The sequence below is a fragment of the Formica exsecta genome, unplaced genomic scaffold (genome assembly GCF_003651465.1).
Source record: "Formica exsecta isolate Colony F162 unplaced genomic scaffold, ASM365146v1 scaffold43, whole genome shotgun sequence".
In the NCBI taxonomy this organism is placed as follows: domain Eukaryota; kingdom Metazoa; phylum Arthropoda; class Insecta; order Hymenoptera; family Formicidae; genus Formica; species Formica exsecta.
Window position 1 is genome coordinate 361,783 of NW_021851539.1, and position 21,895 is coordinate 383,677.

Consider the following 21,895-nt stretch of genomic DNA (forward strand, 5'->3'; position numbering starts at 1 on the left):
TATATATATATATATAATTAAATACCACTATATATAAATCATTATAAATTGTTTGAAGAAACACTATTTTCTCTTTCTCTCTCTCACTTGTATATTATTCTGATAAATGTATGTCTACATATTATTGTCATAATATAATGTCGAATATTAAATATCTTTTTTCACATTTATTGATTACAGTTAATAATCTACAATAATGGATTTTATATATATATCCTTAAATATATTACTCTCTACCTATATAAGTTACAAACAAAACGATTTTTAACCATATTACAAAAATAATCTTTGTTTGGAAAAAAAGGCCCGTTTAAACTAAGCCGCGAATAGGAACGTTACAATGGCACAATTCCGATAATTTTGATGACACAACAAATATTTGTAGCTATTTTTTTATAACAAAAACAAAAAAAACAAAATTTCATATAAAAATACTATTATTCAAGTTAGAAAACCAAATTGAAAATAAATAATTTTATAAAAACTAATTAAAGTATTTTTAGAGAGAAATCGATAAATTTAATTATAATAATTTGTTTTTAACAACACGAAACAAATCCTTGTCTTACCAAATTGATGAGTCTGCTAAAAATAGATAAAAGAAGAGATTTGCAATCTCAATATTCAAAATATCCCCAGAAAACATTCTCGCATCGTGTGTCATCAAAGTTATCAGTATCTTGTCGTTAAAATCGTTTAAAACACAAAAGAATCTCAGGAATAAGTGGTAACATAAATATAAGCGATTAGCAAGCGGGTCCGGCCCGATCGATTGTACGAAATTGGGACGCAATTTTCATTAATTGGATTATAGGAACGAGGCGATATTTTTTTTGTTGCATCCTCAACATATAAAATTCATAACGTAGCAAATATCCGTTGCAAACATTTTTAATCGCATTCATTGACATGAATTTACCGTCGTCCTTGAAGCGGCACGGCCGCTCTCCTCTACACCTGATTCTTTCGCGCGTACGGTAAATCCTTGTCGAAGGCCAAGAACTTGTACAGGCGTGTCCCGTTATAAGGTGTGTCGCTCCCCGGCGGATGAAGCCTCATCTAAAACAAAGACCGTTCGTTAGATAATTATGACGGTATTAGCGGAAATAATTGATCCGGGATTGTAATTTACATTTTCTTTCGCGCTTGATGTAGGTGATCAATTATTTATCTGCATCTTAATCTGAAGGACTACGTACCACGTGTACTCCTGACTTTCGATGCGTTCCTCGATATCGTGACAGAAAATGTTGAAATAATGTAATGAACAATATCTATTCTGCAAATACTTCATTTATTTATATGCGTGTACGATATGGAAGTAATGATTAACAATTTTTTTCGGAGATTATAAAAAAAATTGCACAATTTTGATTTCCTCTATTAACGCGCGAGATTCTGATCATTTTTTTTCTTTTATAGATTATTAGAATAATATTCATGGTTAACCATTTTTTTTTATCCGTTACAGAATAAATGCTGGCAGTACTTGATAATAGATTCTCCAACATATGACTGACATACCTAAGTCCAGATGTTTGAAAACATCTATACTTTTTGAAGCTCCAACGGAGGGTTAATGATCAATCACCCAGCTGATCCATTGTGCGATTAGTTTTATTAATAATGTTATAAAAATTAATTCCCTCTTAAAAAAGGAAGCTTGAAAAACATAGAGTATCGACTCTATCATTCCTTATTACCATACTTCATGCCAAACATAAATTTGTAAAAAAATGTATAACTGGAGTATTTTTTCGCTATTTTTACTATACATCTCGCTCGTGTTAATTATTCCTTTGTTATCCACTTCTTCATCGTGAGTATTCGATGCGCCAATAATTTGGCTATTGGTATATCGTTCATTAGGAGCATATGTGTGTAATGTATAACAAATATGTAATATGAATATTACATAATTACTACTATATATAATATGAAGAAGTGAATAATCAATTTACGCAATAACCACGAGTTATCTACGTCGCCGTGCTAAGTATTATTTTTTATTTATAAATGTTGAGAGCTCCTTTCTCTCGACGATGCAGCAGCCCCGAGCATTAGTATGGTGTGGCTTTGATTTTATTTGGGTTTTATGATTTGCGTGCGCGTGGATCGCGGCCGTGCAGCATCATTCCCATTTTTCTATTTCTCGACGTAGTCGTTGTCAATGGCTTTCGCATCCCCATCCGGATTATTGAATCGCTTCTGTAACGAGAAAAAAACCGACACCAATCCGTTACACGCGACAATGTTACGATGATGGCATGGGTCGAGCAAATTATTTGTTTAGCAAGCTTTTATACCATCTTATTCTCCACATTAGCGATCAACACTTTAATTTAATTAAAAATCCGCTTAATTTGTAAACTTTTATCAGGAGCTGTACCTTTTTTAACATATCTTGTATAAACTGACTGGAATATCCTCTCTAAATTATCTCATTCTTTGATAATATATATATATTCGCGTTGCTAGTTTTTTATAAATCATATAAACGGTGCATTTTGCGTACAGTGATTTGCGGGAAAATAAATTTAACTCACTCACCATAATTCTGTACTTTTCCTTGCATGCGTACTCAGTTTCGTCCACGTCGTTATAACAGTCACTCTTGTAATCTTCCGGTATCGGGCGACCCTCGAATTGGCAAAGCCTAGAGAGCGGTCTCGCCTTGACCAGCATTTTCTCGAAACCGATCGGTTTGTGTTGCGGACAATAAAACACATCCGGGGTATTCTTGTCGAAGACGATGCTCTTGCGCATTATGTCGCCGCATTGCACCGCGACGAAAAGTGTCTGAAGACAATAAATATAAGTAAAATCTATTTATGAAATTTTAATATCGTATGTGACTGACGGAACATACGTTTTTGATATATAATTTTGAAAATTATGACTAAGAAGTTATAAATTTAAGATTGCGTGCATAATTAAAAATTATATTCATTGCGATTGATCTATATGTTTAACGCAAAATCATCTGCAACGGGAAGGGAAAAATTTTTTAAATTTTATGCTAGCAAGTTTCTCGCGCTTATTTCGAGAATTAGCAAGCGTTATTTATGCGTAATTTGGATTAATTAACCGCGCTATTTCCTATCCAACGCCATGAATCGTTTCAGCCTTCTGCACAGAAAATTCCCACGCTAATGACATGTGTGTGTATGCGGAGAAAACGATCGGCTTCCGGGAGCAGGAAGCATAAGAAAATGCATTCAAGAGTGCATGTGTCCCGCAACGAATGAAAGTCCGGCCACTTACAGCGAATACGGCGAGCAGGCTGCAGACGTATATGTTCCCTGTAAAAAACGAAGTAAAAAGGTGAGTCAGCGCAGAAAAATCAATTACACAACATGGTGCACCAATAAAAAGAGAAGAGAAAAAAATAGAGAAAGGATCCGGAATATTGCCCGGCAGCGATCGGAGTTTGCACAAGTAAAACCTTGCAATTCTATCATTAAAGACAAAAGTATATTGTGAGAATATAAAAACATAACACACACACACATTGAAGTATACAATTCCTAGAGATTCTATTTTATATTATATTTCTAAATATTGAATAAATAAAAATTATTTACTTCTTTTATTTATTTTTTTAATTGACAAATTATTCAAATAGTTAAATGAGAATTTTATAATTTCTATAATTATTTAAGCAACTTATTTTTGAGATATAGGTATCTTACATCTTTTCACAAAAAAGCTTGTCATTTACAATCACCTTTAGATGTCCATTAATAATTGAGATCTAAATTTAGATAATTTCTTTTTTAGCCGCATAATTGCGATTACAAGTCTCGATAAAAGCGTACATCTATTTTTTCCCTCGCAAGCCAATTAATACGCGCGTTTCCACACTCCTTTCGATTCTAGGTCAGTGTTTACCGTCGCGAGCATATCTTTTCGCATCGCGCGGTTGCACGTGTATTTTTCTTTCACGGCCAACGGCTAAAGTCGGCTCCGAACCGTCACGCGAAAGGTTTCTTTTATTTCATGCTGACCCAAAATTAATCGAAGCGTCTCAGCTTTTTGACATTATCGCGACTCCACGAAACTTTCCCCGTTATTTGCGCAATAGCATACATATACATATATCTAGCGTATCCTGATCAGTTGCAGTCGATGCATTGGAATAAATTCGCGTCACACATTGCCAAACCGTCAGATAAATCTCTCTACGAATCAGAAAAAAATACAGACTCATTATTTTTCTATTCCTAAAAAAAGAAGAAATATAGCTCATTTCTAAGCATTCATTCGGAGAAGAAATATCGCGTCGCTGATGTCGATAATTGAAGTACAGCATTGCATAATGTTGCAAACATACATCGGGATGCATTCGAACGTGACATTTTCACCGCGAGAGATTTATCTTTATCATCGTGGTATTTCGCGCAGCATCCACGGATAAAATAGACTGTAATAGTTGTGTAATTTAAATTTAATGGCCAAGATTTTTTTTACTTTTTTTCCCCCGTATATTCAAATTTTCCCATACTTGATTTGATTTTGCAGAAATGTGTTTATTAGATTACTTTCGTTGCGCTCGAGATGCATTTCAAGTTGTCCATAATAAAATGTCTCAAAAGTTTATCATATTTTTTCTCGTCTATGGATTTTTGTTAATTCCATATTTAGCAAAATAATGGATATCAGATAAAAACATTCGAGATTGACGTCGAGAAATGAAGAAGCATCTAAAAACTCTACATTGTTTAATATAGGAAATATATATAATATAAAACATAATTATATATATGTATAAAGACTTATCCCCTTTAAATAAATTTTTAAATTTTCTAACATTCTAAGATCCAGGAGAGGAAGTCGTCAACATCAGTCAAAATAATTTTTCTTTGAGATATTTACAATAATATCTAAAAATCTCTTTAAAAAATATCCAAAAGATTCTAATCAGATGCTTGAAAAGATTAGAATCTCTTCTTCGACATCTTTACATACTTTAAAGTTTTTGATTCGACAACGGATCGTTTTGTAAAATTGTTCGAGCGTGAGGATACGTGCTTAAATTTACATGATGATGGCACACATTGCGAATACGCGTGCTCAAGGAAAGATCTAAGATCGTTTTTCGCGATAGGCGAGTAAAAAATTCCAGCGCGGCGCGCGCAATGTCCTGTTATCCGATATTCAATCAGCTTTCGTCTGATGGGGATTGCGTAGGTGTCGAAAAGAAGCCAGCTGAGTCAGCCAGATCTCGTTCGACTTACCCATGCTGTTTTCCGGCGACGGACGTTCGTTCGCACCTGTTGATCCTCGCGATGCAGCGTCTTCTCGTCGACTGAATACTGAACCGCCGCCGCCGCGTCCTCTTTGCACGAAGACCGTTCGTTAGGTAGCACACTATGGACCCACATCCGGGGCCTAGTGTATAAAAGAGAGGGAGTCCTGGCCGGAAAGAATATTAATAGTGAAATTGCAATAATCAAATTCAAAGTTTAAAAGATTTAATTATTTTTATTATTAAACATACGATTATATTATTAAACGTATATTTATTGACATACAAAATGACACTTGAATAAGTAGCCTGATCTTAGTTTCAATAAAATTATCGTTAGTAAGAGTAACTAATTTAAATAAGATATATCATTCTGATGATTTTTTAAATATGTTGTTAAATAAAAATATGAATGTGAATGTGTATGTGATTATAAATCATCAAACCATATGTTTGTGCTTAGGGCCTTAAAATACCTTAATCCGCTGCTGAGTATAGGATGTCTCAAACGTGAGAGTCGTCGATGAGAAATTGCGCGTTTCATAAGCAACTGACAATATCTTTCCTTTTATAGGTGTAGGATGAATCGTTGAGCGTCATCCTTGCGAATCGAGTCGATGAAATAATTGAAGAGTTAAGTGGATGAAGGCGGTACATTACAGAAGCCGATCTGCAAGTGTACTATACGCGCACATTTAACGGTTTTCTCGAATAACATTCAATTACACGCATAACATTCATAAATATGTAAATCTAAAAATCCAACATATTCGATTACTTGCTACTCAATTAAACATAGCGTATAATGTAATGTTTAGATGTCAATGAATTTTCGGTAAATCAAGAATGGGAAAAAGGTAGGCGTTATGTGGGCAGGCGGCTTCGTCTTTCCCTTATTCGGCGGTAACGTCATCGTTATTCTTGGCACTTTCGAGAAGATACCGAAAATTAAACACTACTATTCTGAAAAAATTAATTATATACATTTTTTACTTTAAATATTACATACATTATATATACATACACATATATATTTATTTCCATTAAAAAATATATTTCAATTAAATTTAACATAAAAAATATATTTCCAAAAGTTTTTCACGCACTGCGTAATTTAAAACGCATAAAGTCACAATGTGACTATCAAGAGATGATTACTGCCAGTAGTTTTCTATATATCACCCTGTAATAATATTTATATATTCGTAAAACTTTACTATATATGTATATATTTAAAAAACGCAATTAAAAAATTTATATATACTCACAATCGCATCAAAATCAAAATCGCATGTATCAGATAAAGAAACCATATTCTCTGATTTATCATTATTGTCTTTTGTAATATCTTTTTCATCTGTTTTGACTGACTGCATCATGGACAAGTCATCGTTATTAGATTGTTCATTATCTCTCTCTTCCAACTTTTTATGTCTAAAAGAATATTTATCAAAACGATTTATATTGAATTCGTATTGAATTCCAAATACAAGTCTTAATTTTGGTTGAGAATACTCACTTCCTAGTACTAAGAGGTTGCTTCTTCTCTAAGAAAAACAAATTTTTTATCCTTTCTGTAACCGGTTTGCATTTTTCTCTCATAAACTCGGGTGGCTCTAAAAGATTTTTCACATCGTCGGCTATAGATGGCAACGGTTTGTCTGGTTTAAGCGCGCGAGTTGATAACATATCCCACATATGTTGTGCTCCGGGGTCTGGCATATATCCCGGTAGATATTTTTCGCTAACATCAATTGCGTCATCGTCGGTACTGTAAAAAAATTTAATAAAGGATATTATTCGTATTACTTTGTGATTTATATATATTAAATATATATATTTACTATACTTACGCATCGGGCAATTCTAAAGATGTCAACAAGTCGTCGATAGCATCGTTTTGCTCTTTCGACAATTGCTTCATCACGAATTTCAAGGGTCTCTGCGCTATCGCACCGTAATCTCGTTCAAATGGCAAGCCAATCTCAATAAGACACTGTCACAAACATATTATTATTTGATAGATGCAATAGTAAAAAGTAAAAAACAATGATTCTCACCCAAGGTTCATTCGGTACATCAACACTCGGAAATAATGCGACCATGTTAGCTTCAGTGTTTGCTCTGTAAACCTTCTCCACTATAGCGACTACATTCTTGTCAACCATGGCTTGCACCAGACTATAAAATGGTGCACTTACCGACTGTAAGAAGTATCTTATTCATTTTTATTATCAAATCAGTGATGTCTTATGATAGCTACATAAAATGATAAATAATATTATACCTCGTTAGCCGGTACGATAACATACGTGCCATCTGACAACCAGTATTCCATAGGGATGTTTTCTCTTGCAGTGAAACCATGTATCTTATAACATTTTTCGTTAGTTTTGGGAGTCATTGCCTTCTTAGCCTCATCTAAGGTCAGCATATTCCGTCAATCGTTTAAATCTATATTAGTAGGGCAAAATAATAGGGCATAATATATACTAGAAATTAAAATGTAAGTTACCCGAAACCGGAATAGGCCTGCCACCGTACACATAACCACGGATAATATCCTCTTTTGTGTGAACAGTCCTGTTGTTATCCTTCCATTGTGGAACATTCTTAATTGGCACTTCCTGATCTGGCATATCGGGTGTACTCGTCTTACCCATCAATATCATTTGTGGTAACTTTACTTCTGTCGGCATCTTGTAACATAAACAATACATTATATATATAATATATTGTTATATATATATATATATATATATTGCATGTATAAAGTTAGTTTTACTTTGGAAATTCCAACAATAGGTATGTAAAAATCACCCAATTCCATCAGACAGTACCATGTCATCGGTTTAGTTGATGGTCGTTTATAGAAGCGTACTTCTGACATAGCATGTTCGAAAGTGAAATATTGACCATCAATCTACACAAAATATTATATATTATTTATTATATTACATATTATTCATCTCGCCTGCGCGCGCGCGTACGAGATTGATTAATGTCCATTTAGATCATTGACTGAATTACCTTTCGTAAAACACTCTTAAGTAATGCTTCACTAGCTGTTTGAGAATCTTCATCTATATTATCCAACGCTCTTTCTCCGCTGCAATATATATATCATATATTTTTATTTTTTCTTGTAATTATTATTACTAATAATTGTCGACACAAAACCAAGGAAATTAATTCATTAAACATACATTGCCATAAGTGAAATTTCCTCTTCACTTAATGTCTTTACAATATCATCCATTTGGAATTGGCACACAATATCCTCTTCCTCATTAAAATCAGACAGCAGGATTATTTTTCTTTCAGATTTGTCTCTGAAACAAAAAACAATAAATTTGATATATATTTAAAAACAATCGATACTTTATATTGTTAGGTATATTTACAGGCACTCATGGTTGATATATTCAACTGCAGCATAAATTGCCTCCATCCAAGAACAATTCTGGTTTGTGGTTTGTAATTTCTCGATGCTTTCTATCAAATCCCAATTTCCAACTTGCATACGACACAATTCTTGTACATTGTCTAATTCTATGATATTGTTGTCTTTACTGTTATCTGATCCCATTAATATCACTCCTATTTCATCCTTTGGACGCAGAAATATCTGAACAGGATTATATTTTTATGATTAAAAAGAAATATAGATATAATACAAAAAAATACAGAGAAAACTGTTATTAATAGTCTGATGTAAAGAAACGTACCTTCTTTTGAATAATGTGTTTAAGAATAAATTTCGCTTTATCTAGCAACTGTGAATTGCTCTGAGTACCATGCCGAATAATTCCGACATTTACAAGGAAAATTATACTTTCCTATATAACAAAAATACAAAGATCAAAATTTATTATAAGATAAAATATCGTTTTTTTAAATTTATTGAATATAAATTCTAAAAAACATATATAATATGTATTTAACCTGCTCGACAAGAGATCTTTAATAAATAAATAATAAAATATATACACACACAACCTTTGATTTTTTCGGTGGCATTTTTCTGTGAATGTTATTTTATATCCACACCCTTGATTCAGAATAACAGAGAGAAGATTTCTTTTTGATAATTAAAACAATTCTTTTTATCGATCAGAAACAGGGATTGCCGGATTCAAAAGACGTTTATTGTTAAATTCCCGGTCGGCAGCGCCTCTGCATTCATTTTAGGTCTGATGGAACTACATAGCCAAATCCACTTTTCGATGCCATTGGTAAAATCTTTATATGTAATAAAATATAAATTTTCTTTAATAAAATAAAAGTTATCTGCAATAAATTTTTCCCCCTTTTATTATTTATGGAACAAAAATATTAATCAAATTATTTCCGAAATCGCTACTCCTTATCATATTTTTTGTACGATATACAATACGATATCGGTAATTAAACTAGTTGGAAGCAAAAAATGTGGAACGCTTCACGATTTTGCGTGTCATCCTTGCGCAGGGGCCATGCTAATCTTCTCTGTATCGTTCCAATTTTAGTATATGTACTGCCGAAGCAAGTACAACTACTTAGCTCGAAGAAATTCCTTATAAACTAAGTATCATCGCAAATGTACTTGCGAGAAACTAAAAGTGACAATCGATTCGCCGCCTAGTGGTGAAACTATATACTATATTATTGTTGTAGACTTTGTGACACGTGTCTCTCTTTCTCTTTGATTATTTTTGATTAAAATATAAAAATGATTTTTTTAAACGCACAATATATTCTGTTAATAAACTTGGGTCTACTGTCGATCCATACTAGTGTAGGAGAGAATAAATACTCTGTCGAGGCAAATAAACCTAAACATATAGATTCTTCGCAGTTTTCAATCTCTCTCAGAGACTTGGATAAACCATTTAGGATGGCAAAATTAAATATACTTTGGGTTAAAGCAAAAAACGTAAGTTGAGAATTATAAGTAAGATAAAATTAATATACATATATATATATACATATATATAATTTTTTTTTATTTTAGCGCCTGACAGATAGCAAGCTACAGTCAATCTTCAGTGATCTGAAGATTCACGATAAGGAAGAAATCGCATATAAGCATTTCAAATCTGATGGAAAAGATCCTGAAGGTTTGGAAGAAGCGCATTTAAGAAAGAAGCTCATTGGTAATTTTGTATTATTTTATTTTTATTTCCTTTGTTTTTCACAGAACTTTAATCTCACATAATTTTATTTGATTATAGGAATAATGAGCACATATGATTTACTGGAACATTTTACTGAAACAGAAGATCCAAAATTACTTAAGATACACAAAGCACTGAACGATGGTAGTAATTATGTTGCCAAAGATATATTTAAGGATATAAGACTAAACAAATTGTGGGCTAAAGCTGAAATGGCTGGTTTTACTGGTATACATATTTTACATAAAATATAAAAATAGCTATTTATATATATATATACATATTTTTTTTTGTCTTAGATGAGGAGCTTGAGACTTTAAAACAAGAATTCCAACATTATCAAGAAAAAGTGGATGAATATATGAGTTTATTGAAAGAACAATCTGGAGATTCAGAAAAGTCTGAAAGTTAGTATTTTCATACGCATAGTTTATTCTATCTTTATACTTTATATATTCATTGAACATTTTTAGATATGTTACATCTCAAACCGGAAAGATGGAATGTGTTAGAAGAAGAGGAGGAACTGTCTAAAAATATACCAGACAAGAAATTAAATCACATGGCAAAAACAAATTTACTTCGGTACATATATTGAAATATTTTATACATGTATGGATTTGTGTGTACTAGCTTTTATTATTATTTTTATTTCAGGGAAAAACATTTGGAACTACAAAATAAATTCGATCGCTTAGACAGACTTACTGCAAAGGGACCGAACCACAGAGATTTCATAGAACCCAAAGTACAAGGACTGTGGAAAATCGCATTGGAAGCAAAATTCTCCTCTGAAGAATTAGAATCTTTAAAAGTATAATAATAATAATAGCAATAATTACAATCTAATTTTATACGTTTTTTGTCATTTCATACACATTTGTAGCAATAATTAGTTGAATGCTAAATAATAATCATAATTTTGCTATTTTTGTTAAAAGAACTATTAGTAATTTTTTTGTTCATAAGTTAACTTATAAATAAATTTGACATGCATATTAGTCATGTCAATTATCATATTAATATGTGCATTAATATTAACATGTATATGTTACAGGAGGAACTTTTGCACTATGAATCAAGGTTACTTAAACTACGACATCTGCATACTGAAGGAGCTTTGGAAGCAGCGCGAAAAGGGCAACTTCACGAGTTAGATAATTCAACTACCGAGCAACATATAAAAAAACATGTTAGAACGGTGCAAAAACTTCATATGGATCTAGAGAACAAAATCATGCAGAAGCATACAGAATTGTAAGAAGGTAGAAGATAAACATTTACTATTTACAAAATATTAAAAGGTGCGTAATTTATTAAAAATATGTACAAATAGTCAAAAAAGATGATTATTATGAAATAAATTAAGAAACAATTATTTGTAAAACTGTTTATATTCAAATGAATTATTAATTAATATTCTTAGCAATAATTTTTATAAAATAATATTTTTATAAGTAAAAAGTTGATTTATACTATATATATATAAAATATTAAAATATATTATTACAAAACATTTGTGTAATATAAATTGAATCTCTTATAAACAGTGTGAACACAACAAATTATGGAACTGTTTTATTTTTAAGTCATACACATAACAAATGGAAGAATTGTGAATGTGTTGCTTGGATACATTTATAGTATTTTAATTATAATTAAATTACTAGCATTATAATTATAATCGATTAGCAAGTTTACTAATAATGGTCTTCTTTTTCTCTCTTGATCTCCCTTGATCCTTTGATCCGACTAGTTTTTCACATTCGCACCAAGGTGTGCTTGATTTATCACACAACAGAGAGATGTTGATCACTGTTAAAGGAATATCCGATATAGTCATCTTAATTGTATCCAGTATTTTATATGAGACATTGTTTAAGCCAGTCTGTCGATCTCGTTTTCTAGTTATTTCCCGTTGATTGTAACATTTTGTTGTATCTCTCTTTCTATGATTTCTATCATGTATATGCCTGTAATATATGTTCCACATATAACAATCGGCAGCCTCTGATATCACAACTTTTGTAACCATTCCATTTTATAGTTTATGACACATATTTGTATTCGTATAACATGTATTCGATCCTATTCTTTCAAAAACAATACTTACTTAAATATATTATGCACTCCTGTTGATATATTTTGTGGACGACTGGGACTTAGGCCAGCTTCTTTCAGTCTAAGATAAAATTCATCATCTTCCAGTCCCCATCCCCAATATTTGTTGGACATACCATTTACTTGTATGAAATGCTCCCTGCAAAAACATATATTTAACACATTTAGTAAACTAGTCACTATATATATATATTATGAGCATCTATTTAATCAGGATTTAAAGCATACCTTTTAATGAGCAGTATACCACCAATAAAAGCATTATAATGATATCGGGGATGTAAGTCTGGTGATGATATGTGATGTGGCTGTGCACTTGGATATGCGTATGATAACTGATCGTTCATAGGCAATAGATCTACATCGTGCATTGCAATGTAATCAAATGCTTTCTCTGTTTCAAAAAAGCCTACATTTATAAGAGATGCTCGATTGAATCTATATCTATCCATCTGGAAAACACAAAAATATAAAGATAACTTAAAAAGAGTGCTTCTATTACTCTTAATTTTTGTTTGGATATTTCTCTCTGTTATAATACCTGATTTAATACAAATATATGATAATCTATGTTTTGCTTGTCTAAAAATTTCTGCATATGTGGTACAAACATTAGCAGTTCTTCAAAACGATCTCTAAATGGCACCAGTATAGCTAATTGGTGCTCAGATCTTTTTTTATGTCCATTAATCTCATTTGTTAATTGCTTGAGATGTTGATCTGATTGTGTATTTGTCTATAACAATCGGCAGCCTCTGATATCACAACTTTTGTAACCATTCCATTTTATAGTTTATGACACATTCGTATTCGTATAACATGTATTCGATCCTATTCTTTCAAAAACAATACTTACTTAAATATATTATGCACTCCTGTTGATATATTTTGTGGACGACTGGGACTTAGGCCAGCTTCTTTCAGTCTAAGATAAAATTCATCATCTTCCAGTCCCCATCCCCAATATTTGTTGGACATACCATTTACTTGTATGAAATGCTCCCTGCAAAAACATATATTTAACACATTTAGTAAACTAGTCACTATATATATATATTATGAGCATCTATTTAATCAGGATTTAAAGCATACCTTTTAATGAGCAGTATACCACCAATAAAAGCATTATAATGATATCGGGGATGTAAGTCTGGTGATGATATGTGATGTGGCTGTGCACTTGGATATGCGTATGATAACTGATCGTTCATAGGCAATAGATCTACATCGTGCATTGCAATGTAATCAAATGCTTTCTCTGTTTCAAAAAAGCCTACATTTATAAGAGATGCTCGATTGAATCTGTATCTATCCATCTGGAAAACACAAAAATATAAAGATAACTTAAAAAGAGTGCTTCTATTACTCTTAATTTTTGTTTGGATATTTCTCTCTGTTATAATACCTGATTTAATACAAATATATGATAATCTATGTTTTGCTTGTCTAAAAATTTCTGCATATGTGGTACAAACATTAGCAGTTCTTCAAAACGATCTCTAAATGGCACCAGTATAGCTAATTGGTGCTCAGATCTTTTTTTATGTCCATTAATCTCATTTGTTAATTGCTTGAGATGTTGATCTGATTGTGTATTTGTCACACTTGCATTCATCTGTAATAATGAAATCTTGTATTAATTTTTGATATTTGAAAATACAGACTTAAGAGATTTAACAAATAATAAATTGTTTTACAATTATTGTTAATAAAATTTTTCATTATTTAGTATTTTTTGTATAATATATAAAAACCATATATAAAATAAAATATTATACATATACAGTTTTTATTATACATATATAATTTATTTTTAGAAAAAATAATGAAATTAATTACATACATAGTGGTTCATAATGTCCATTTATTTAAATTTTGTATATGTAATATGTGTATATAATATATATATATATATACGCCAAGTCGCCAGCGTCATCCGGCGCCCGGCCGCCATCGGCATTAGACGCCCGATCACCAACAGCCTCCGACGCTCGTCCGACAGCATCAGGCGCACGATCTAACTTCATTTCTAAGGGCTGCTGCATTATTGTGAATCTGAAACATAAAACAAAACATGGGGTTTATTATTTCCTTCTATTGCTCGTTCCTGCTCCGGGGAAATACACAATGTGGACGAATGTCCACATGATGGACCTTTTCGAGCTCAAAATTGCACGGCGTACATGAGCGGAAGGATAAAAAGAATAAAACAAAAAACTTGTCCGCTATTTCAATATAAAATATGGCTCGGAGGTACATGAATAATAAAATAAATATTTGGAAAACTTTCGTTATGCGTTCTATTCGCTGGGGATGATAGATTCTATCGATTATCGTCTAGTCGTGCTATTGAGGAAGCACTGAGCTATTTTACAAAATACTACAGTGCATGATAAAAACGAGAGAAAATATTTTATCGAGCTAGTGTAGAAATTCTAATTGATTTGTTTATTCTTATCGACAACTATAATAAAATTCACATATGCGGATATTCTTTTATTTCGAGTCAATATCGAACAAACATGTTTTCAAAAATCTTATATAAAAAGAGAAACTTCTGTGAAATTTTTATCTTCACAATTTCTTATGTTAAATTCTACATTGATAATGTAAGTCTAATTTTAATATACGCTGATTACTGCAAGATGTATGAAACTTTTGTCATAACTTTCGAAATAAAGGATCTCAATTAATATTTATTTTTTAAATTTCTAATAATTATAGTATGCGTATGTGTAATTTATTACAAAGGTAATATTAATGACGTATATCAATGAACACGTTATACAGATGTTCTTTCTCTTTTTTTCGATTATTATATATTATATTATATTTAAACTACATTGATTACCTTGATATTCGTTTGATGATCGGGTGTTGAAGTCTATGCCGATATCAAATCTTTGTCTCGTATTTCTCTTGCCTCTCATGCCTTGAAAACCTATAGGTGCTCTTTTATCGGGATCTTTTTTGCCTCACATTCCTTGAAATCCCATTGGTGCCCTCTTGTCGAAATCCATGTCAGGATCCATGTAATAATCTACGTAATTTTCGAAAGCATTTTTCTTGCCTCTCATGCCCTGAAAAGATGATTAAATAAATAATTAATGAACATTTCTTTTTAGATGTTTTCTGTTTGTGTGTGTTTTTATACTATTACTAAAAAAATTGAGCTAATAACAAAATATATATTATTCATTTCTTTTTGTAATAATTATGACAAAATTATATACTATTTTATGTATATTTTCGCTTTTTCCTTGAAATGGATAGTAGATATATAACTTCACAATTGAGCAAATAACCTGAAAACCCATGATAGTTCGTTTCTCAAGTTCTTCTATCTCGTTGAACAATGATTTCTTGCCTCATCCCTTGAAATCCCATGAGAGCCCTTTTCTCCCACTCTCCCGGAAATTCTTTCAACTTGTCACGAGTACCTTGAAATCCCATTGCGAGAAGTCTCTTTTCGTAATCTTCCGGATATTCGAAAACGTATGTCTTTTTCTCTCTCGTACCATAAAAGTCCATCGCGACCTTCTTTTCAATTTCACCTAACACCTGTTTATATATTCAATTTTCAGGAAAATAGAATATAACATAAGAAGTAACATTAAGAATTTTAAGTAAATATCGCTAATTAAAAATAGATTATATTTAAATGCTCGTGGATGATTAAAAAATGTTATAATTAAATGTTTATGGGATAATTACGTATTTCCATTTAAAACAGAAGACTCAGAGAGCAAAAAGTAGATTATAATTTATAACATCCATTTGTGTACGACGTCATACTTCAAAAGAATACTTAAAGAATTATGCATTTTATTGTCTTAAATTCTCTTCAAGTGCAATAATTTAATTAATATTGAATATTTTTAGGCTTACCTCTTCCAAAGACTTCTTTCCTCTCATTCCTTGAAATCCCATTGGTGCTCGTTTATAATACTCATCCTCCGAAACAATTTTCTTGCCTCTCATACCCTGAAAACCCATCGGTGCTTTTTTCTCGTTACGAAAGTAGGAATCTTCGAAATCAGGCGTCAAATAATCCTTTTTCCCTCTCATACCCTGAAATCCCATTGGTGCCCGTTTCTCAAACTCGTGCAAAAGATTATCTTCAATATCGGGCGCGTTCGACTCCTTATCATCACGCGTATCCTATAATTAACACATTTTGTTTCTCATAAATAATTCAGAAAGTAAGAATTAAGTAAAACGATTTCCTTTTTGGCTTTTTCTTCGTATTAATTTTTAATAGAGAAATAGCTTACTTGAAAATCCATTAGCGTTGTCTGAGACAATTTATTATGTTCTAACGAAGTGGGGATGAGATTTTTCTTTCCGCGCATACCCTGAAACCCCATAGGCGCTCGTTTGTCGGACATAGCATCGCTGGGAGATGATTCTTCCGCAATCGCCGAATTGATCCAGACTGCCAGAAAAAGAACTGAGTTGATAAGCATTCTGAAACATATCGAAAATAATTGGTTAATATCTGTAAAAAAATATTTATTGATTTAATTATCTTTCACTTTGGGGGCATCAAGAATTAATTAAATATAAATATCCACCAAACTTCCGTAAAGTGGTACAATCTATCGCGCTAATCTCGTTGTTGTATCTTGACATACATCGTACATGAAAGTCACGCTACATCAGACTAAACTAATTTATCAATGTGTCACCGTAACTGCATTTGATTATCAGAAATTTCTAGTCGAGAGTAATTATTAATCTGGATATAATCCTCAAATATTTAAGAAATGTCAATTCCAATTATATATTTGCTGTTTATTAGAGCTTGAAGCACATATAAGAAGAAAGAGCAGACAGGCTATTTATATTTGAAAAATTGAAAAATTAATATTTTTTGTATTCTGATGAATTGTAGATTATCAAAAAACAATTCTTTGTAAGTTATTAAAAAGAAAAGGAAAGAGAAAAATTGATTATTTAATAAACAATTGAATTCTTTATTTGCGTCAATAAATTATGTAAATTTAACATATGAGCAATATGTATGCAAATAAATTTTGCTGCTATTCTATATAGGAGATATAAGAAGATTAAAGCACGCTTTTCGTATGATATATTATATTTATGCGTGTAAGAAAATTTACCGTAAAAAAAAATTGTATCGCGAGGGGATAATATTTTCGCGAAAGCAAAACGTATAAAAAATAAGAATAGACGCTGAAAATTTAGGAGAATTTAAAAATGCTTTTGCGATATTAAAAAAATTCGCGTGTTGCATTAAAAGAGCATCTTCGAGAGAGAGAGAGAGAGAGAAAATCGAATGAATTTAAATCCGGGAAGTTAAAAGTGGTTCGTGTGCCGATGTCGAATCTAAATACAATGAAAAAAATGGCGTTTGTATATAATTACGTTCTTGTTGTGCTTCTCAATAGATTATACAATTTTATATACGAGTTTAAAAGTACCGCTACCTTTCAAAGTAAAGCTATAATTGGCGAATGGAAGGATAGGATAAAGGCATACTTTTCTCAAAGCATTTTGCGCCACGGCAAGACCGAAGAATATCAATAAGCCATCGAAAGATGGGCAAGATACATTCCAGTTGCTAATCGAGAATGAGTTTTAAATATTTTCCTAATAAAAAATACCTGCACAGACTTATTGGCAATTTCTGAGATTGAGCAAAAACATTTAAATAATAATTTTATTTAATAAATTTAATTTAAATAATAGTTTTTTAAATACATTAAAGACTATTTGCTTATATATTTTGATAATACAAATTTTTCTTCAACACACTATATGCGAATTGTTCCATATAATATAATTTTTTTTATTAGTTATTTTCTTTTGCAGTATAACAGAATAACTTCATATGTGCGCGATAAAAGTATCTATGCGGTTATATTATATATAATACATTCGTTTAGCTAATTATTTTTTATAACAGATTGTTAATTACGTAAATAAAAAAAAAATAATTATCTTTTAATAGTATTTATCTGTTAATAGTAATCAAATGTAATCAATTTTATTTAGCAGATTTACTAAAGTTTAATTTTTATTAATGTTCGATATCTTATCTATAATATTATTTCCTTATATTTAGAAATATAAAAAAAATTGAAGAAAATAAATAACACATGATTTTTTTTTACTTAATGACATGCAATAGACCAGTGTCTTATGTGTAAAAGCTATTGACTGAGTAACGTTGTTATATTTTATTTTTTTTTAATATTCTTTTATGTCCTATTTATTATCGCCGTCGTATTGTGTGAAACGTTGATCAATTTCAGTTTAATACGTTTCTATTCAGCGCGATTCAATATCGTTTGTAAACACATGGCATTGGCATGTTGTATCTATACCGCGTAAATATGTGAATGAATTAAATAATTCCAGCGCATTATAAATTGTGTCGATGTTGAATCAACGCATTTTCTGACCAAACAATTAAATAATTGCGCATTATATCATTAAGTATAGCAAAAATAATATTGCCTTTACTCTTTTCGAAATGAAGGCGATAAGTTTTGTTCATAGACATGAAGAAATAAACTCTCGTATATGTAATTCTATCGCATATATTAAGTCAAACTTTGTGGAAAAAAGAAAAAAAAGAGGTATCAGTTTTTTTCCATCCTTTGATTTCCGTTCGCGAGTATACCTGAATATTCTATGGTTTTGTCTCTGCATCAATAATCTATCGTGGCTGTCGATAAACATAAATATACGATGTATTACAACTTTAGTTTTTAGTCGAAAGTATAGCATTTATCGTAATTTTATTTATTCTCTTTTTTTTTTAATTTTCTTATTTAAATCTTTTCCTGTTTAGTTTACGATAGCATGCGACTTGCACTATTGTCTCAGTTATCCAATTTTTTATGTTTTTTTTAATGTTTCGGTGATTATCAGAACTGTTTTAGCTCTGCGTGTTTTTTATAATTTTTTTCTTTGTAAAATACATTTTGCAATATATTTTTCCTAATCGTTCTTTCAATTCTTTGGTGATTACGATACATATAATATATGTGTGATATTATTTGTTTTCCTTCTGCGCTGTCGTTGCGCTGCGGTGTTTTATAAGAGATTAACAGTAGAAATGCATTTTTTCATAAACACCTGAATCGATTTTTCCTTAACACTAAGGTTGCTTTATTTACGCCATTTTAAATACAAAATTATTTAATATTTGAAACTAGATGCTTTTGATAAATTTCAAGCATGTGTAAAATCTTGCTCTGTTGCTAATTTAAAAGTAATGTTACTTTAATTAAAAATTTCAACTTTAAAACTTGATATGGTCACAATATTTAACGTTGAGAATTCAAAAATTGTGATTAATTACGACCTTGATTCAAATTTTTTGCGTTAAGAACTAATCTTTTCTAAATTCATTCAAGAATATATCACTACTATTGACAGTTGCGTTTTACGTTCAACCTGTACGAATTAACAATAATACTGATGCAGGCATCCTTTGAAAGACTTCGCTTGTGTGTATAATCGTAACCGACAACATATATTTTTGACTTATTTAATTCCGCTAATATAAATATATCTATATATCTATATATCTATATTTATTTCCAGGATGTGGAAAAATATTTCTATTGTTAGGATGCTGACATGGACATCACGAAATATCTCTTCGCAGAATCTGCGTAAAGAGATTATACATTTACGCAAAGTGATAAAAAATCAGTCTCTACAAATTGAAGAAATGAAAAAAAAAATTGAGGAACAAGACACCATATTAAAAATATTGTATATTGGAGAATTGGCCTCTAATGGCAAACGATTAATCCGTTTTAAAATTTTAAACAACAGGAGATTAGACCAAAAAATAAATTCCATAATAGACCTAAATCAGATGGTGGACAAGGGAAGTAATGATCTCACTAAGGTTGAAATAGAAAGGTGGAAGGAGTTTCGCGAGAAACTCCTACGCGAAAAAATTCAAATATACGATTTAAACAATATGTTAAAAGATGCATCCAAATGGAGAAATGAACTTGCACACTCCAAAGAATTTCCAATAACGTTGCTAAGTTTGGACAACACAAAAAAATTTAATTAGGGTGTGACATTACATAGAATGAAAAATATATTTAAGTACATTTTAAATGATTAATGCTTATTTATTTAATTTTTTAGTTATTTTAATTATTTTAAATGAGTTATTTATTGAATTCATTTTATTTCTTTGGATGCCCGCTTTAATATGTTGCGAGGCAATACTTTCAACATAATGTCGAAAAACGGAAAAGTAGAATGTAACAATGGTAACGAAAATCAGAAGGATATTCGGTGGTTTAAAAATCATGAAAAGCGTAGCAAGACCAACCACTTTGAGAATCTGAAAAATGAAGATATATTGAATTACATTAAGGATATCGAACAAAATTGTCGCCTCGAGGTGAACAGCGGCGACGAGGATTATGCTGGTACAAAAAGATCTAGCAACTGCAGCGTAAGGAATTCAGGTACACGATTTAGATCATTTAAAAAAATAAAATCTAGGGTAAAATCGAAGAAAAATAAAAATGTGACTACTTTGGAAAGAAAGATAAAACGGTCCTCCAAACGTAATGCTATGGATGCTTGTAATTATTGCTGTCCATCGAAAAAATCTCATTTCTGCAGCAATCCTGATCTAAGTGTGCATGAAAATTCTAGGAAATATTTAAATACCGCAGCTAAAAAATCTACTTGTCGATATCTAAAGCCATCGAGTAAAGGAAATTTCTACAAATATCGCGAATCTTCACCGAGATTCTATGGTTCGTATTTTAGTTCGTATTATGGGTCACAAAACGTGGCCGGCAGTCACCGAAATGACCAGTCTCGAGGTCATCAAAGACTGGTCTCAAGATGTCATTCCCGAGTCCAGAATTAACGGTTCTAGAATTATCGACAGAAAATCTGCAAAAATTCATATGTCTAAATCACGCAGCAAAAAATTTGATAAATCTATTTATCCAAGTATCGTGCCTTCAAATAAGAAGACGAAAGAAAGAAATTATGTCGACGAACAGAAAGTAGATACACGAATGAGGCAATTAAACGAAGAGAGTGACGTCAGCGACTTAAATCAGCAATCACTTAATAAATTTTATTCTCACCGAAGTAATCGTAAATCAGCCGCGCTCTCTTATCAGGTTCCATTGCAGAACGAAAGCTATAGGGGACGTTATATCTCCGGATATCATTTTATGGTTCGTATTCTAGGATGGGTCACAAAACGTGGCCGGCAGTCACCGAAATGACCAGTCTCGAGGTCATCAAAGACTGGTCTCAAGATATCATTCCCGAGTCCAGAATTAACGGTTCTAGAATTATCGACAGAAAATCTGCAAAAATTCATATGTCTAAATCACGCAGC

The 21,895-nt window shown here is 31.4% G+C and overlaps 5 protein-coding genes, 1 non-coding gene and 1 pseudogene across 8 annotated transcripts in view; 2 read left to right on the forward strand and 5 right to left on the reverse strand.

Moving 5' to 3' along the window:
- The window catches only part of LOC115240457 (putative uncharacterized protein DDB_G0282133), a 17,701-nt gene extending 15,770 nt beyond the window's left edge, over positions 1–1,931 (forward strand). Inside the window, exon 12 of the mRNA XM_029815607.1 lies at positions 1,472–1,931. Coding sequence (XP_029671467.1) covers positions 1,472–1,519 — 48 coding nt within the window. The 3' untranslated portion in view covers positions 1,520–1,931. The remainder of the gene's footprint in view (positions 1–1,471) is intronic.
- On the reverse strand, positions 67–5,990 carry LOC115240462. 2 transcript variants are annotated; one of them, XM_029815616.1, is made up of 5 exons: positions 5,725–5,990; positions 5,238–5,415; positions 3,265–3,302; positions 2,551–2,799; positions 67–1,059 (listed from the first exon to the last, which is right to left on the reverse strand). In XM_029815616.1, exons 2-5 carry the CDS (start codon positions 5,239–5,241, stop codon positions 952–954), a joined length of 399 nt encoding a protein of 132 aa, XP_029671476.1. In that variant the 5' UTR covers positions 5,242–5,415; positions 5,725–5,990; the 3' UTR covers positions 67–951. The 2 variants fall into 2 exon arrangements, with proteins under 2 accessions (XP_029671476.1, XP_029671477.1); XM_029815617.1 differs by lacking the exons at positions 67–1,059; positions 5,725–5,990 and adding an exon at positions 1,276–2,208 and having other exon boundaries at positions 5,238–5,388.
- A 284-nt stretch (positions 5,991–6,274) lies between these two features.
- LOC115240459 (X-ray repair cross-complementing protein 5-like) lies at positions 6,275–9,500 on the reverse strand. Its single transcript, XM_029815612.1, has 13 exons — positions 9,248–9,500; positions 8,977–9,087; positions 8,653–8,876; positions 8,455–8,580; positions 8,279–8,357; positions 8,034–8,171; positions 7,764–7,947; positions 7,536–7,669; positions 7,309–7,452; positions 7,102–7,244; positions 6,768–7,019; positions 6,517–6,682; positions 6,275–6,431 (listed from the first exon to the last, which is right to left on the reverse strand). Exons 1-13 carry the CDS (start codon positions 9,266–9,268, stop codon positions 6,420–6,422), a joined length of 1,734 nt encoding a protein of 577 aa, XP_029671472.1. The 5' UTR covers positions 9,269–9,500; the 3' UTR covers positions 6,275–6,419.
- A 146-nt stretch (positions 9,501–9,646) lies between these two features.
- Positions 9,647–11,782, forward strand: LOC115240460 (alpha-2-macroglobulin receptor-associated protein). Its single transcript, XM_029815613.1, has 7 exons — positions 9,647–10,163; positions 10,242–10,383; positions 10,462–10,632; positions 10,704–10,811; positions 10,878–10,989; positions 11,062–11,218; positions 11,462–11,782. The coding sequence occupies exons 1-7, from the start codon at positions 9,960–9,962 to the stop codon at positions 11,663–11,665; spliced, it is 1,098 nt and encodes a 365-aa protein (XP_029671473.1). The 5' UTR covers positions 9,647–9,959; the 3' UTR covers positions 11,666–11,782.
- On the reverse strand, positions 9,674–9,780 carry LOC115240466. The gene has a single exon (XR_003884782.1). It is a non-coding gene; the product is annotated as a U6 spliceosomal RNA (small nuclear RNA).
- Positions 11,783–11,966: 184 nt separating the features above from the next.
- On the reverse strand, positions 11,967–14,169 carry LOC115240461 (beta-1,4-galactosyltransferase 7). 2 transcript variants are annotated; one of them, XM_029815614.1, is made up of 4 exons: positions 13,931–14,169; positions 13,618–13,841; positions 13,382–13,528; positions 11,967–12,377 (listed from the first exon to the last, which is right to left on the reverse strand). In XM_029815614.1, the coding sequence occupies exons 1-4, from the start codon at positions 14,138–14,140 to the stop codon at positions 12,083–12,085; spliced, it is 876 nt and encodes a 291-aa protein (XP_029671474.1). In that variant the 5' UTR covers positions 14,141–14,169; the 3' UTR covers positions 11,967–12,082. The 2 variants fall into 2 exon arrangements, with proteins under 2 accessions (XP_029671474.1, XP_029671475.1); XM_029815615.1 differs by lacking the exons at positions 13,382–13,528; positions 13,618–13,841; positions 13,931–14,169 and adding exons at positions 12,518–12,664; positions 12,754–12,977; positions 13,067–13,262.
- A 275-nt stretch (positions 14,170–14,444) lies between these two features.
- LOC115240442 lies at positions 14,445–17,810 on the reverse strand (annotated as a pseudogene).
- Between the last annotated feature and the right edge of the window lie 4,085 nt (positions 17,811–21,895).